General features: G+C 35.8%; 1 protein-coding gene across 1 annotated transcript in view; it reads right to left on the bottom strand.

Annotated features, from left to right (window-relative positions):
- The window catches only part of SYNE1 (spectrin repeat containing nuclear envelope protein 1), a 284981-nt gene that overhangs the window by 102752 nt on the left and 164778 nt on the right, over positions 1-17451 (bottom strand). Inside the window, exons 80-90 of the mRNA XM_015821883.1 lie at positions 17144-17406; positions 16282-16447; positions 15614-15769; positions 13572-13724; positions 12635-12817; positions 11105-11242; positions 9215-9400; positions 8597-8719; positions 7627-7813; positions 6553-6692; positions 751-948 (exon numbers count right to left, since the gene is read on the bottom strand). Of these exons, the coding sequence (XP_015677369.1) occupies positions 751-948; positions 6553-6692; positions 7627-7813; positions 8597-8719; positions 9215-9400; positions 11105-11242; positions 12635-12817; positions 13572-13724; positions 15614-15769; positions 16282-16447; positions 17144-17406 (1893 nt within the window). The remainder of the gene's footprint in view (positions 1-750; positions 949-6552; positions 6693-7626; positions 7814-8596; positions 8720-9214; positions 9401-11104; positions 11243-12634; positions 12818-13571; positions 13725-15613; positions 15770-16281; positions 16448-17143; positions 17407-17451) is intronic.

The raw sequence follows: 17451 nt of genomic DNA, 5'->3' as shown, positions 1-17451 counted from the left end.
TGAGTTGAACACTAAACTATTACCATATCATCAGACATCAACTAAGACGTAGATAGGAGAAATGCCACCTATTGCTGGGCAGTGATGAAGATCTCACCAAACACTTTTAATTTTGTTCTGTAAATTTATATTTTAAATTTTAATTTTCTGATCTATGATCGTAATAAAATATTTTGATTTTAATTTAAAAGCCTAGGAAAAAATATGTTCCCCTGTTAACTGTTAATAGCTAACACGGAAGCATTTTATTCATCTATAAAATATTTTAGTTTAAACTTCTGTAACAATTTACCACTGCTGCAGATGGTTAATTTATATGTAACGTAACATTTTATTTTAAATTCTTCTTCAGTTCTGCATTTAGACATCCAATCTGCATTGGATGTACAAGCCATATTTTTTTAAAAAATGAGTTATTAGATGTATAATCTTCAACCTAACTTCCTGTTATTTAGAGTGAACGATTTGCTGTTTTTAGCGCTTATATATAGTACACATATTTTAAAAGGCTGACTTACACCCCTCCCATCTGATGGCTGACAAATTGACTGATTTCTCTTCATTTTTCTGTTCACCTTACCATTTTGCATAAACTGAGTTCATTATCTTTTACTCTACAATACTCTGACATCTCTTAAAAGCAAGTAAACAACCTAAATGATTGCAATCCTGTTTGCAGGAGTGTGAGGAAACAATACTTCAAAATAATAATCCCGACAGATAAATGCGAATTACATGGTCATTGCTTACCATCACTACGGACGGGTGAGCAGTATGCCCAGGAAGCATGTCTTCTGAATCCAACTCCTCCATTCTTTCTGAAAGCCCTTCCACCTCTGTCACTGTCAGCAGCATAGTAGCATGCTTGGCTTTCATTGTTAGCATCTTGCACTTTGAATTGAGAGATGCAATTTGCTCCTGGTAGCCTTTGATCTTCTGTGCCAGCTCCTGAGAAAACCGCAGGATCAGTAAAGGCCATAAGGAGTACAAGCTAGCAGCAATTCTGCTTCCGTTAGAAAAACCCGGCTCGCTTCTTTAAGATCAGCCAATGAAATCACAGCTCTGTGTTTCAGACGCTCCACATTAGCCACAGCAGCAGCTGAACCACAGGATGTTGATTGTGGGAAAAAGAACAAGTCAGGCTGCATCACAGGCACACTTAACCCTTTAACAGAGTCAGCTATGCAAATGAACTGTTCGCTTATCACAGGCAAGGAGATTAAGCTGGTGACAAAGACAAAGCATTTCCACAGGGGATTCTGCTCAAAACAGGGGAGGGACAGGAGGAATAATTTATGCCGTCGCCTTCCTGCAAGGCACCAAAACCAGCTGAACGTCTCCAGATACTACATAGCAGGGAAATGAGGTCATGCGATAACTGGAAATATATTTTTTTTTAAAAAAAACCTGCTGTTTTTCTTTATGAATATACAATAGTTAACAGAGCAGACAATAAAACTCAAGGCTAACAAACACTGTTACTTTATTCTTGCTGTTCTAATATGCTGGCTTTAGCAGGGGCATTTGCAAAAATAAACGTGGTTATTAAAAATACCTATTTTTTTGTAATTGCTTAAGAAGAGCAATAACAGGGACTGCATCCAGGTTTCATTTGGAATAAAACACGCACCCAAGCATATTTAAAACTAAAATCCCAATATCAAAGTCTGCCTTTCTGCAGCTCAACCTGGCTGGCACAGCAAATAAGGGTTGCAAAACAAAGCTACTGTGATATAGAAGTTGCTGCTTAACCCTTTAACTCAAGTGTTTTGGGTCAGGTTTCTAATAAGCATATATACTGAGTTAGAATACAGTATTAGCTTCAGAATGCTGTATAGAAAGTGAAAGCAAAAATAGCTGCTGATTCTTATCAAAGATTACAAAAGATGGACATACACAGAAAATTAACTAGACATGGACATTTTTCTTTCTTTACATGTGCTTTTGTAGCTAGGCTCCTAACTGGTATATAATAAACTCTATATTGCATTTATAGTTCCTAAAACGAATGTCCAAAAGATGGACAAGAATATAGTGCCATGGACAATTGCCTTCCAGTCCACTGCAACAGGTTTAGTTTCAAATGCTTTTATGAGGCAAAGCACCTGAGATAAAGCTACTATACAGGCATCAACTACTATTTCTGCCCCAAAATGCACGGATCTCAATCCATTATGATACATGAGTAGGAGAAAGAAACTCAAGATCTGAATCTTGACTTTCCTCTCTCCTCCTTTCTCTCTCTCCAAGAAAGACGAACTCAGAATGTGAAACGTTAGTAACAGAAGGGAATATATCTGTCTAAAAGATTATAAACACCATTTTAATAAAATAGTAAGATACTTAGAAACGGACTCTCGGAAAGTCTAGGACATAGTTAAACCCACTATCAAAGGGTTTAAACATATTATATGAGACCGTACACCTTATATTTCTTGAGAGGTCGTAAAGGCATGTATGCACCTAATACAGCTAGTCCTTGACTTACAACAGTTCACTTAGTGACTTTTCTAAGTTACAAAGGCACTGAAAAAAGTGACTCATGACCATTTTTCACACTTTTGACCATTGCAGCATTCCCATGGTCACGTGATTTATATTTGGATGTTTGACAACTGACTCCTTTTTATGACGTTTGCAGTGTCCTGGGATCATGTGATCACCTTTTGCAACCTTCTGACAAGCAATATCAATGGGGAAACCAGATTCACTTAATACAGGGCTTTTCAACCAGTGGTGCGGGTACCACCTGTGGTACATTGGCACCTGGCAGGTGGTACGTGACCATCCTAGAAAAGTGGTAGCAGGGAAGGGGAATGAGCTGAACTGGTAGCAGCACCGCACAAGCCTGAGCGAGAGATGGCTGGAGCGGCAGGGCTGTCAGGGCTCAGCGGAAGCGCCAGGATCAATGCCGCTTTCCAGCTGATTGGCGCTTCTTCGGGCCTGTCAGGGCTCAGTGGAAGTGCCAGGATCAGCGCCAGGCTCCAGCTGGAGCTCGGCGCTGATCCTGGTGCTTCTGCTGAGCCCTGAAGAAGCACCAATCAGCTGGAAAGCAGCACTGATCCTGGCACTTCTGCTGAGCCCAGAAGAAGCACCGATCAACTGGAATGTTGCAGCATCTCCAGGGTCTTGTGATTTACATTCAGATGCTTGGCAACTGATTCATACTTATGATGGTCAAAGTGTCCCTGGGTCATGTGAAGTGACCAAAACCTGCTGCAACCACCCAGCAGACGGGGGGGAATAAAAACCAAGCACTCCACCCGACCCCTGCTGCCAATCCTCAACAGAAATGCTCACAATAATGAAAACCTCAGACAGGAGGAAGAGTGCCGCCAAGTGGGCAGGCAGGTGTCTTGCTCGGCTGTGGCTTGGGGGGCACTTTTTTCAGTGCCATTGTAACTTCGAACAGTCACTAAGCAAACTGTTGTAAGTTGAAGACTACCTGTACTTTATCACTTTTTTCCTTTTNTCTTTCTGCTTGAGTCTTACACTTTGCAATCATTGTCTTCCCTTATATAGACAGATTTTCTAATATTTGTGGTAAAATTATTTTATCATTCTATGAATCTTTGCCTGAGAGCCTTTCAGATCCTGTATCAATTTGGGTGATAGTTTCCCAAATTTGTATAATATACTCTGGCATGTGGAATATAAAGAACTCTCCAGCAGAAGGCATGTATGCACCTAATACAGCTAGTCCTTGACTTACAACAGTTCACTTAGTGACTTTTCTAAGTTACAAAGGCACTGAAAAAAGTGACTTATGACCATTTTTCACACTTTTGACCGTTGCAGCATTCCCATGGTCACGTGATTTATATTTGGATGTTTGACAACTGACTCCCTTTTATGACGTTTTCAGTGTCCTGGGATCATGTGATCACCTTTTGCAACCTTCTGACAAGCAATATCAATGGGGAAACCAGATTCACTTAATAAACCCGTTACTAATTTAATTGCAGTGATCCACTCAACAAATATGGCAAGAAAAGTCATAAAATGGGACAAAACTCACTGAACAAATTTCTCACTTAGCAACATAGATTTGGGCCTCAATTGTGGTTGTAGGTTGAGGACTACCTGTAGACTGAATACCCTTTTGAGATGAGCTGTGAGAATGTAATCACAGCTTGATACTGCATAGTACAAATTAGTTTGTATCTCCAGATGAATAGATGTAATACTGTATAGATCATTTCTCTGTGGCATTAATAGCTGCAGTTTGTCACATCTGGATACTATCAGTGAGAAACATGGTATAGCAATAGCACCAATTGAAATCTGGATCATAAAGCCTGAATCAAACTTATGCTTTTAATAATGCTATGGATGAGAGATCACTTGATTGATACTAGAAATTGAAACTTTAATCAAATGAAGCTACAATTGAGGGATCCTTGGTGCTCTCTGAGTTTGCTTGTTTTCTTGCAGACATGTCATTACCCTAACTAGATAACATCTTAAGTGCTAGTCCTAGCACTGATGATGTTACCTAGTTAGGGTAATGAAAGGTTTGCAAAAAAACAAGCAAGCTCAGAGAGCACCAAGGATCCCTCATTTCAACCCTAAGCTACAAATATTCTCCTTCATTGGAAGCTAGAATTGAATTGATTCTACCAAAGATTGCTTTGTAACGGATCTCACAGTCTTGCTCTGAGGAGCTATGAGTTGAAAAAAAAACTATTAGACTGAATTTCTTAATGATCTATGTAAAAGGAGTGGAGGAATGATTTTAACATGGAAAATAATTCTTGATAATATCTCTTCAGTATTCAGTATTCCAGTACATATACTTTATCTAGTAAACAAGCTAAAGCAAAGTAAGATACCATCTTTGGTGATATCACATATGGTCAATTATTAAAAAAAACTTTAAATTATTGGTCACCTATTTAAAAAATGTTGGAATATACTGTTTCAAGTATGGAGCATCAATAATCAAAATATAACAAATCATAGAGTACATATAGTTCTTTTCTCAATGATTACGTCCAAATTAAAATCTACCAAAGAACTGTTTGGAAAGAATTATATATCTTACTGAGAACCATGGCCTCAACAATCTAAATATAGTATAAGCAAGTATAAGTATAGATATAGAAGTATAATCTTATTTTCCTGGATTATCCTAATGTACTCTTTCATGTATAGAGCTTAAATTGTTTTGAATACAAAGAAGATCTATAACTAAATAAGTGAAAGAAATTCTTTCCATGTAACTGGATTAATGAGAAACCAACATTGATTGTACATATATCATGTCAATCAATCTTTTATTTTTATTTAGCTCCTGGCTATATAAAGAGGTTTTTCACAAATAATGTATCCAAATAAAAAAGCTCAGTGGAGAAATTGTCAGTATGTGTACTGAGACTGATTTATAGCAATTTTGAGAGTGATTGCTTCAGCCTCCATAGAAATATCCACAATATAACCAGTTCTGAAGATGAAAATAAATTCGTAACTCTTATTGTATTGGTTAATGGCTTTGTTTCTTTCAGAATAATATGCTTTCTCTTATTCTGGTATTTTTGCCCTTCAAAAAAAGCTGTAGGCATAACCTGTTTTCTTTTTAAATATTTCCAGTTGAAACAAAGTGATTTCCTGACTTTTGTTGCCCAGCAGGTTTTTACATTTCATATTGTACCTAAAATAATTTAGTATAGTAAAAACAGAAACTAAACAGAAAACCACCACCCATCCTGAATGAAAATTTAAGAGACTGACTAGCAAACTTTCATTCCATATAATAGTTGTAAACCCGCTGCTACTCACATGAAAAAGAATGTAATATAAATGCACATAGTTATAGGACTAATTTGAAATGATAATGAACTCTGAGGTATATATGGCTCAGCTCAGTCTGAATGTATGTTTTTTTCCTCCTTTGAGAGTTTTCATTGTTTCATCCCTTTTAATTTTTAATACATAAAAATAGTTTTAAAATAATACATTAGCTTGTAAGAGCAGTAGGAAAAAAAAATCCTAAAATGATTCAGAACCAAATGTTCACATTTTAGAAATATTACTTTGCTTTAGCCATTAGTCTGATGGTGTTTTCATTGCAAATACTACTACTACTACTACTACTACTACTACTACTACTACTACTACTAAGAATAATAATGATAATAATAATGATAATAATAATAATAATAATGATAATAATAATAATAATAATAACAACCAATAATAATAGACCAATAAATCCATTATGACACATTATATAATTTGCTCTGTGTCATAAAGTTGTTTCTCTGAAAGCATACCTAATAACCCCAAAGACAATTAAAAGTGAGTAGGATATAACTCTCAGGATCTAAAATATAAAGTCTAGAAGATGATCACCAAAAATGGTCTCAGATGAATGGAGCTATAATAGCTATATTAAGAGCTGTTACCAATTTTAACTACCTATTGTGAGGAAAAAAGACAAAATTATGAGATATTTTCTTTCCTCAGCTCTGTTATAATAAAGGATCATAGGAAAGCAAAGTGATTTTTAGCATTTAAACAACAAACGTCAGCCTTGGATCTCAGTTGTAATACCTCGTGGCATGAAATCTGGGCTTCCAATTCTTGGATGTTACTTGTAGATATGGGCTTCTCTTGAATCTCGTGATGGGCTTTTTCTATCATTTGCTGTAGATGTTTCATCTCTTGTTCATACTGCTCATACTGCACTACTGCTTCCTAGAGAGAAAGAACAGATAATTGAGCCTGTAGAATAAGATAACTACTTCATTAACTTAGCGTCATCATTACAATCATCACCTAAAATGAGGAGGGCAAAGTTGCAATCTTCTAGTAGGATTTATTTCTAAGTAGATATGTATTACACCACAGATAGTCCACAGCGTATGACCACAATTAAGCCCAAAATTCCCATTGCTGACCAAGACAGTTAAGTGAGTTTTGCCCCATTTTACGACCTTTCATGCCACAGCTGTTAAGCGGAGCACTTCAGTTGTTAAGTTAGTAACACGGTTGGTTAAGAGAATCTGGCTTCCCTACTGACTTTGCTTGTCAGAAAGTTGCACATGATCACATGACCCCAGAACACCACAATCATCATAAATACATGTCAGTTGCCAAGTGCTTGAATTTTGATCACATGACCACAAGGATGCTGCAACGATCACGAGAAAACGGTCACAAGTCACTTTTTTCAGTGCTTGTGTAACTCTGAATGGTCACTAAATGAATGATTGTAAGTCGAGGACTACCTATATACTACACTGAATAAATGTGACCAAAAGTAAACTCCTTGCAAGATTTTCTCACTTCAGTTTCATCTCAAATCACTATATATTTTTTCTCTGCTTATGATTCTTAGCTTAGCTCCCCTCACCTTCACATAATGATATATGTTCACGGAAAATCTAGGTCTGGTTCATCCATCATCATCATTCACATGAGACTAACATGCAACTAGCAACAACCTATACATTCCTACTTTCAAACACACTCATAACAACTTGGATGACACCAATTCATACTTTTCACATACATTTTAGCTCTTTCATTCATCATTAAACCCCCTACAGCTTTCCTTCTGTAAATTCTTCCAATGGAAAGTGTATCACAGCAACGTATTAGTTTGAGTCTTATGTTAATATACACTTGCCTGCATTATATTGCACTGCTGGATAGCTGTGTGCTGTAGATGACTGGCATCCTCCTGCAGCCTAAGAGCTGCGTGACATATCGGTAGAGTAGTGAGAACTTCTTCAGGGATCCGTAAAGCACTCTGACAAGCCTGGACTGCATGAACCTTTGGCTTCAATGATTCCATTTCCAAAAGCAAATGCTAGAAACATTGAGCATACATAAGCAACGCTACTATGTGTGTTCTGCAAAACTGAGCTAAAAATGAATATAATTATTAATTCTAGGTCTTAAATGTTCAAATTGAATTTTACTGTAGAACATTTTAAAATGATAATGAATGGGATACTAGGCCTAGGAAATATGGTAATCCCAAAGATTCAAAGCAGTTGGAAGTTAAGCTTTAATAAATGTATCTATTTGTTAGTGGTTTCAGTTCAACATGAGACTAGAAGTTAAAGTACAGGTAGTCCTCATTTAATGACTGCCTCACAAAGTAACTGTTCACATTTAGGACAGTAATGAAACAGTAATTAATACCCACATTTACCACCTTTGCAGGTCTGCAAAGCAAAGAAAAGCTGAAGTAAAAAAATTATGATGATTCACTTAGTTACCATTTTGCTTAATGAAGTACACAACTACTCAGTCCCAATTGTGGTCACTAAATGAGGATTGCCTGTATTCTGAAATACATACTTACAAAATCACTGTGAACTAAGATAAACTTAGAAAGCCATTTGTGAATATAACAAATACCACAAAGGCCATTGCTGAAGTTAACATTCCCTTCTCTTAGCTTTTCCAGCACCCAACTGGAAGTGGACAACTAGATGGGTTAACTCCACTGCCCAATATCAGGATGGCTCTTATTATTAGCTTCATCCTAGAAATGAAGGAAGGTTCCCAGTCTTAAAGTAACCCAAGAATTAATACTTCACAACTGTGTTCTGCAAGTAGTATCTCCTTGGTATGATCGGTTTACCTGTCGGTGAGAAAGTTGTTCTTTCAGACTCAAACGACCAATTTCTGGAGATGTCAGAGTGGCTTGAGCTTGCTCTAAAGCTATATGAAGAGCTTTCAACTCTGTTTCAAATTTCTTCATATCCTATAAACATAAAATGTGTAGCGGAAAACATGAGTTTAAAGCATAATCAGAAAACATGATTTCAGGCATCTTAATGTTTTATGGGTGACATATAGATATCTACATAATTTGTGGCCTTGCTTGGGGAGCCCAGAGGCGAGCATAGCTATGGGAATGGAGAGCACCTTGAATCTTTCCTTCATCTTTCAATTAATTTTTAAGAATGTTTTTAATCAACTTTTGCCCCTTTTTAAATGTTAACTTTTATATCCTAATTTTACGTTTTAATATTTTATTGTACACCCCCTGGAGTCCCTCACGGAGAGAGATGGGTATTCCAAAATGTGATAAGTAAATAAAAATTAATAAATTTGAAAAAATTAATTACAATAAAAAATCAATAGAATACATTCTTTAAAATAAAAATGAATAGCTACATCAAAATGAACTATATTAGCATTGTGCTTTGCTAATACACTCCACAGATGATGTATATATAAAGTGCTTTCCACATACTTTGGCTGCATCCTGAATATTTTGTAGCCGCTGTTTGATAGCCTGTTGTAAATCCTCAGTCTGTCTGCGAAGATCTGACACTTGCTGAGACATGGCTTCAGTGAAATACACACTTGCCAAGTATTCTGCTTTTTCATTCATAGTTTCAAGATCCCTAGGAAGCTCACCAGCCTCTTCAAACATGGCCTAAATTGTATAAAATAAATGATGTTTTACTCTTCCAGTTGCAACTGAACTAAACTTTAGGCTTAAAATTATTGCAATTATTCATTTTTTAAATCAGTCATAGGATAAAAATAAAAAAAAATAGCAGCTATAACTTTGGTGAAATATCAATTGTATTTTAGAAATACATTTTTAATTTCTGCTAATATGAAAGGTTTCATTAGAGAAATGAAATTGCACAATCCCTTTATTTAATGTTCCCTGTCATCACACTTTGATACACTTATCTAGAATCACTCCATTACCTGAAAAGATGTTAAGAGGAAATTTGTAGGCCTGAACTCCAGGCAGATTCAGCTAAGTAAATTAGCAACTTGGAATTTCCAGGGCATGATGAGCCTGATCTCATACAAAGCTTCTCAGTAGCTTTTCATTCATCTTTGCAAATACTCATTATTCCTATTAAACTACTGTAGGTAGACTACTTGCAGTCTGTGATCAAGGGTGTATGAGGTATCTCACTTCCCTTACTAGGCCAATCATTCTCTAGAAGAGGTCCAATCACCCAGTCTTCAGAAGAGAATAATAAGAATGGCTTGAACATATGATTTGGGGGATGTCTATCCTTGTGTGTTTTATTGAAATCTACTGGATAGATTTTGGAAACAATTTCTACATGAGGTTGCATTGCCTCAGACAGATTTGTTCTGCAACCTGTGGGCTCTCCTGAACTCACAACTCCTGCTCAAACAGCTGATGCCAATTGTAGCTAACTGGGCCTTTGTAATGCTCTACATGGAGTTGCCCCTGAAGAATAACTGGAAACTTCAACTGGTGCAAAATGCAGTGGCGTGGGTAGTTACGTATGGCTAAAGAATAGCACACATTGTTTGCTCTGCTCTGCAAGTGCATTGGTTGCCAGTTTGCTTCTGTGTCCAGTTCAAGATGTTGGTTTTGATCTTTAAAACCCTTTGTGGCATATAGCTGGGATATTTGAGGGACTGCCTCTCCTCAATTATATCCGCTCTTCTTATAAGATATTACCAAAAGGGTATGCTGGGGGGAGGGTCCAATTTGCTAAGGAGCTGCATTTGGCAGGATTCAGAAGGTGGGCCTTTTCTACCAAAGTGCCTACCTTATGAAACATCTCCTCTCCTACAGAAGGCTGACCCCATTCCTGTCGATTTTCTGGAAGTCCTTCAAAATCTGGTTATGGCATCAGCCTGAGGGCCCCAGGAAACATGTAAGTTGCTGAGGAAGCTCCTTTGTTGTTGACATATGCTGCCCTTTCTTAGACTTTAATTTACAATTAATTTTTTTCTGGATAATACACACACACACACACACACAGTATATATACTCTCCATATACTTTCTCTCTGTGTGTCTCTGTGTGTCTCTGTGTTATATTTTGCAGGTTGTTTGCTTTCTGCCCAGAGTTACTTTTTCATGAGATGTAAATTTGATGAATAAATACATTCCCAAGACATTAAAAAAAATCAGCCTTAAAGGTTTGTAATTCAAGAAAGCTAAACCATTTTACATTAATATCTATACGTTAGGACATAAATTTCACTGATCTTTGGTGCCAAAGAAAATAAATCTCACTTTCATTAAGAGGTGCAGTAAAAAATACTATAGTTTGGGATTGGAAACTTCTGCTTATGGCAATTCTTGTGTTTATTGCTATTAGTAAGAAAAAGAAAGGTTCTGTGTCTATTATTACCTGATGAGACATAAATTGATTGCGAAGTATAGTAGCAGAGTTCCACATTATGTTGCCATGTAATAAAATGTTCGCTTTTTCAATCCATTTTAGTATGAATTCTAGCATTTCATTATATTCATCTAAATGAGAAACAGCCTGCAAAAAAACCAAGAAATTTCAATACATTTGAAGAACAAATGTACACAGAACTTAGATCTGCCTTAATGTAATTGCTCACTCAGTTCAGTTCTTTAAGTTTTTTAATATTTACATTCCTTGAGTAAAGTATTATTCTACTAAACCACTCACATTAAAATTCATTCATCGAACATATGCATGTTATGCACGTGTTTTAAACAATTATACTTCAAGTGTTCATATCTGGGACACACAAAACATTGACACATTGTCTGAATGCATTCACAAACATGTACATACTGTATCCCTTGCTTATTTTGCACCCTATAGAAAAATAGGTATGGCAGTTGTAAGAGAAAGTCATGAGTTCCTATAAATAAGACTAGTTGCATTTCTGCAATTTCTGTCTTTTTTATACTGTGCTTGGTATACTGAATCTGTTGCTCTCGTTGTAGTACTATGTGAGGTTGCAAGATTTCAATTTCAACTTCTTTAAGGAAATAATAATACTAATGACTGAACACATTCTCTATAGCAATTCACCGGAACATCTGTAAAAGTTATCATGTGCTTGTAATGAAAAATTGGTGGATCATATAGCTGAAAAATAATAAAAAATGGGAAGGTTAAAATAACGCGGGTTTTCCAAATATAAACTACTGTATTGATAGACTTGGCTCATAACATGCTAGATTTAACTCTGGTTGAAAAGAAGAAAATGTGGATAATTTATGTGGCAAAACCAGGGGATAGTAAAATAGAAGTCAAAGAATTGAAGAAGATCACAAAGTACCAAGATCTGAAAAACGAAGCTGAAAGATTGTGACATAAACCCAGTTGCGGTGGTTCCAGTGATTATGGGAACACTGGATACCATGCCAAAAAATCCAGGGTGACACTTAGAAAATCTATGCATTTTCATCTGTCAATTACAAAAAGCCACACTGCTTGGACCCACACATATACTACACAAATACATTATGATATCCTATGTCAGTGATGGCGGCTGGTTGAAGAGGTTGCCATCTCCGGGGGCTATGAGTGCCACCTCCGGCACACGTGCCATAGGTTCGCCACCACTGTCCTAGGTTCTTGGGAAGAACTCAGTGCATATAAAAGCCAATACCAGCTAAAGAACTGGCAGCTGTGTTTTCACATTGCTATGTATAACAATAATTACAATAATTTCTGGTAATTCAGATATTTGGTAACTTATTTGCATTAAGGACTGGCTTTTTTTTTTAAAAAAGAAAGAAAATAAAAGTAGAATTGGGAAACTGAGCTCTGTAAAAGCAGCATGGTATATCATTTACAGAACTTAAGTCCTACACAAAGACTTTGCTCTTACTTAACAGAACATTCTCTGAATGATAAAACTTCAGAACATATCAGTCCAATATGATGCCATACCTGATTTAGCTTTGATGCCCTGTATTCCGCTTCCCTAATTATTTGTTGGTGGAATTCTGTCAGTTTATTAATTTTGCCAGCCAGCTGTTTACCTAGCTGAGGGTTCTGCTCTGCAAAGCTTTGGACAGCTGCCTCAAGTTCCAGAAGCTTTATGTTACAGCTGTCTAATTCTTCATCCAGATTCTGTAGTAAAGGAGAATATTTTAGTCATAAGATGAATTGGCGAAAAGTTATTTTTATTCAGAATTGATGCTACCTTTACATTTTTTCATGGTTTTTATTTTGTCAAGGAGCTCAATTTTTTTTTTAAAAAAATCACACATGGCAAAAGGATAAACATGATACATTATTGACACCTAGAGTCCTTTTATAGCTCAAGAATGCAAAGGTGCTTAGCAACTAGCTTGCAATTATATCACGCATCCCATGTTCATGGGATCACCATTTGCAACCTTCTGACAAGCAAAGTCAGTGGGGAAGCAAGCAGGAAGTCACAAATGGTGATCATGTGGCATTACACCTAATGACTGCATTGGATTCATCTAACAAAGGCTGCTGGGATTGCCGTTGTAAGTCAGTGCATTCATGTAATGTCAACTTTATGATTGTTTCACTTAGCAATAGAGTTCCCAATCTAAACTACCATTGTTTACCAAAGAGTAGCTGTGCTACTACACACATTCAGTTGTTCCAACAGGTGATGAAGCATCCTCATATCAATCCATCATTATCAAAACTATTTTATACTAGACTACCTCAGAAAGTTGTAGTTTCATGATACTGTGGTGCTGAAGACTGCTCTCTCCCCCTTTTTTTTTTTTGATAAAAATGCACTCTCAATATTTCAGTCAGAATTCATAGAAAAAGGCATAATCTTAGCTCTGATTCCATCAAATTCTTAGATAAGGAAAATTAGGTTTTAAACAAAATATTTTACCCTTTGATCTCTTTTAGCTTGTGTGATATTATTAGTCTTCTCTTTCAATTTCAGTTGAATTGAATCAAGCTCTTTGGCCACGTCTTGAATTTTGTGGTTAAATTCTTGATTTAATGTTTTGTGCTGCTGAGCTTCTTTTACTTTGGCTTCAATCTGCCAAATTAAAAAAAATAAGTTAAATGAAGTAAAGAAACAAGTTTTATAGTGCATATATCAAAGAAAATGTGATGATATTTCTTAGATGAGAAAAATTACATTACTGGAACATTTTGATAAGAGTGCAAACAGTCGTTATAATAATGAATACAAGACATTAGAGTTTAGAGATAAATTGTTTTTTTCTACTCTATTAGGAATAATAACTTATTAATACCCCACACTGAAGAGAGATTCTTTTTTTAGTACAGGATAAACAAAAAAACCCTATGGAAGTTTATTTTAATATATGACTACTACTACGATGGCAAAATTACTATATGCTATTATATATACTATTATATACTGTGGACCTCATCTATCAAGGAATTCTGCTGGTGGGATCCAGGAGAAGAACATTTTCTGCTGTGGCTTCTGCCCTTTGGAACACTGTGCCCCCTGAGGTAAGATCCATACCCAACCTTTTGGCCTTCCAAAAGGGCCTGAAGACCTTGCTTTGCCAACTGGCCTGGAGCCCCAATGGGGGTACGTTATTCTGGAGGTGGTTCAGGAACTAAGATAAGATCCCACCTCTTTTCCCCATGTGCATCTTTCTCCCTTCCTTCCCATCTTATAAATTTTCAGATAATTTAATGTTATTATGTGTTGTTTTAATGTTTTTTATTTGTTTTTAATGATTGTAAGCCACCTAGAGTCACCTCCAGGTTAGATAGGTTGCATGTAAGATAAATAAGTAAGTAAGTAAGTAAATGAATGAATGAATGAATAAATAAAATATGTACAAAGATAGAAAGATTCAACATTACCCACCATGGAAGAATGATTGGTGAAAACTGACAGAACCTGTTGGACAAGTGACTTCTTTGATTACAGAAAGGACAATATCTACATTTACTGGTGTCTGGAAATTCCTTATGAATATTTTGCATAAAAATGAAGAAAATGAATTTATGATTTATGATTTTGATGATTAGACAGCACAGATTATAGACAGAAGAGAGTTGTGATGTAACTTTCTAGAGAGTAAGAGGTTAAAATATAATTGTACTTGTAATTGCTGTGAAGACTATCAGAAGCTACTTTTTTATACTTTCATATTGTTATTTATCTTTCTTTCCTATTTTCTTCTACTTTTTATTGTATTTTTTGCTTTTTCTGTTATTTCTCTTTTCCATTTTCTCTGTTCTATTTTAGTTTGCTGTTAATAATAAAAGATATATATAAAAGATTTAATAAAAGTTATATATAAAAGATTTTCTGTGAACATAGAAATTCTATGGAATATATTATTTTATGAAGGATAACTTTCTACAGTATTTTAACAATACTAGCCCTGTGAGAGAGGTTGAACTAGTATCCAAAGTCACCCAGTAAGGTTCAGTAGCTAAGAATGGATCTGAAGCTATACCTTCTTGAACTAAACTACTTCTAACAGACATGAACAATTTTCTTAAAGGTATTTCTAGATATAGGAAAAGGGAGCTGTGCTATCTCTTCCTTCCTCTCCATATGATCCATGGCTGTGCATTCTGGTATGTATGTATGTATGTATGTATGTATGTATGTATGTATGCATGCATAGTGATGGTGGGTCTAAGCAAACTACAGAGCAGTACAGTTAATTTTATATACAAAAAGTATGCAAAATCTTCAGTTTCCAGGAAATACGTACTAAAGAGGGAGAGAGCTTTACCGAGAATTAACATGGATCTCTACCATATTTATGGTTGCCCTGGAATAGTGGGGAGTAGATGATGGTTATGTGGTGTTAGGTGATTTTGTTACTTTTGCATGCATTAATTTACTGCTACGGCTTGGCTCAGTGACCCTTGTGGGATTTTAGCATTGAAACCGATTGTAGAATTGTCATACTAAATAATTTTTACCTGCTCATGCATATTTACTAGTGCCAAGCCTGCTTCTGCTAACTGAAGAGACAGCTCAGAAGGTAAAATGGTATAAAGTCCCAAGTATTTATTCTGCTGCTGTTCAGCCATTTTCTCAACTGCTTGACGGTGCAGAGTGGCTTCATTCAGGAGTATCTAAAGTATATGGAGGACAAAAAAAGAAATATACTATGCAGTTTGTTTCACATTAAATCTGGCATCAAGATTAATTTTGATGCAGTTACAAAGTACTTTTATTGGCTGTAACTGTGTTCAGATCACCATATAATCTTTGTGTTTTACAAACTACTGTGTGGATTTTGCACTAATATTTATGCATAGTAATAGGTTCTCATTGGGTTAGTCACAATAGGAGACTAGAGCATCCTGTGATTGTTATAGAAATAAAACTACAAAATAAATAGAAATTGTTGTGCCAGAATAATGAAATGCATTATCAATTATCTCCATTATTAAAATAGTTCTTTAGGTGAATTATTAATTTTGAGGTACGTTCTAAGACATAGTTACAAGTTTTAGTATATGTGCTGCTGAAGTGAGCATATGTTTATCGGAACATATTGTAGCATTCTACAGATATACACACATCACTTTCACATATTCACAGCTTGAACTTGTATTAAATAATTGGTATATGTTTGACATACCTGAAGTTTTTCAAGTTGAGTATCGCTTTCTATCGTAGGATTTAATAAATATTCTCTGCCTTCCTGAATCCAAATTTTTACTTTATTAATATCTTTTTCTACTTCTTCACGTTCCTTTAATTCTTGTTTAACCATTTTCTCACTTTTTTTCACCTTCTGTTGCATGCTTTAAAAATGTTTAAAGGTTAGTTCAAATATTTCATCCTATATAATATCTGAAAACATTACTGTTATCAACATTACTGCTATCGACAAAACAGAAAATGTGTAACAGGGATGAATTTTTATTTTAGAGCTGTAATACAACAACTGTTATTACTGCTATTGTTATTTAACAGGCAAGATTATATTACTAAGTTTCAACCATTGCTTTTTTCCCATCAAAATTATTCTAGATTCTACGTTATTTGGCAAATGGGCCTGAGGTAAGTATGGGGGACAGTAAAGTCAAAATTGGTAGTTTTCTCCCTTTGCAATAGCTTCTTGTCACTTTATTGCAAGGAGCAGATTGCCAAGCAAAGGACAAGCTCAAGTAACCACTTGTACAGGACTTTTGAATAACTCTCACATTCAGCAATAGTGGAAAAATACAGCTATGGTCTGGTACCCATATTTCCACACTGAGATAAACCCAAGGTTATGCAAGCACATTTATGTAGTCAGAAGAGTTTTTTTTTCTTCTTTTTCCCTCCCTGCAGCACTGCCTGCCAACTCTGCTTCGGAGAATTTGCCGAAATTCTAAAGCAGATTTGTGGGTGTCTCCTAGAAGTTGTAGAATGGAGCATGACATCAATACTGTGTGTTCCATTATTCTGCCTGTTCTGCTATAAGGAGAACGCAGAAATATAAAATGTTTTCTTACTTATGGCATCTGTCTTGCATTGCTTTGATTTCTTGCATGATGGGCATTTGTTCCTGGGAGCTAGGTGTTATTTCTATATCTTGGAGCAAGCTAAAAGAATGCTGTTTCAGGAGGCCCAAGGATGATAGTTGCTGTTCAAGCTCTAGAATGAAATTACTGTGATAATCTAGAAGATCCAGAAGTTCATTCTTTGAAGCTTTTTCGACTGAGCCTTCTGGTAAGCGTTCATGCAGCTGATCAAGAGTCTCTGTTGCTTTTTGCATCTAAAGATAATAATTTAAAACAAAAAACCCAATCTATTATTTTTT

This window comes from Protobothrops mucrosquamatus, unplaced genomic scaffold (assembly GCF_001527695.2).
Source record: "Protobothrops mucrosquamatus isolate PMUCROS unplaced genomic scaffold, P.Mucros_1.0 scaffold_168, whole genome shotgun sequence".
In the NCBI taxonomy this organism is placed as follows: Eukaryota; Metazoa; Chordata; class Lepidosauria; order Squamata; family Viperidae; genus Protobothrops; species Protobothrops mucrosquamatus.
The sequence above is the reverse complement of the archived record's forward strand: the minus strand, read 5'-3'. Positions and strand labels throughout refer to the sequence as shown.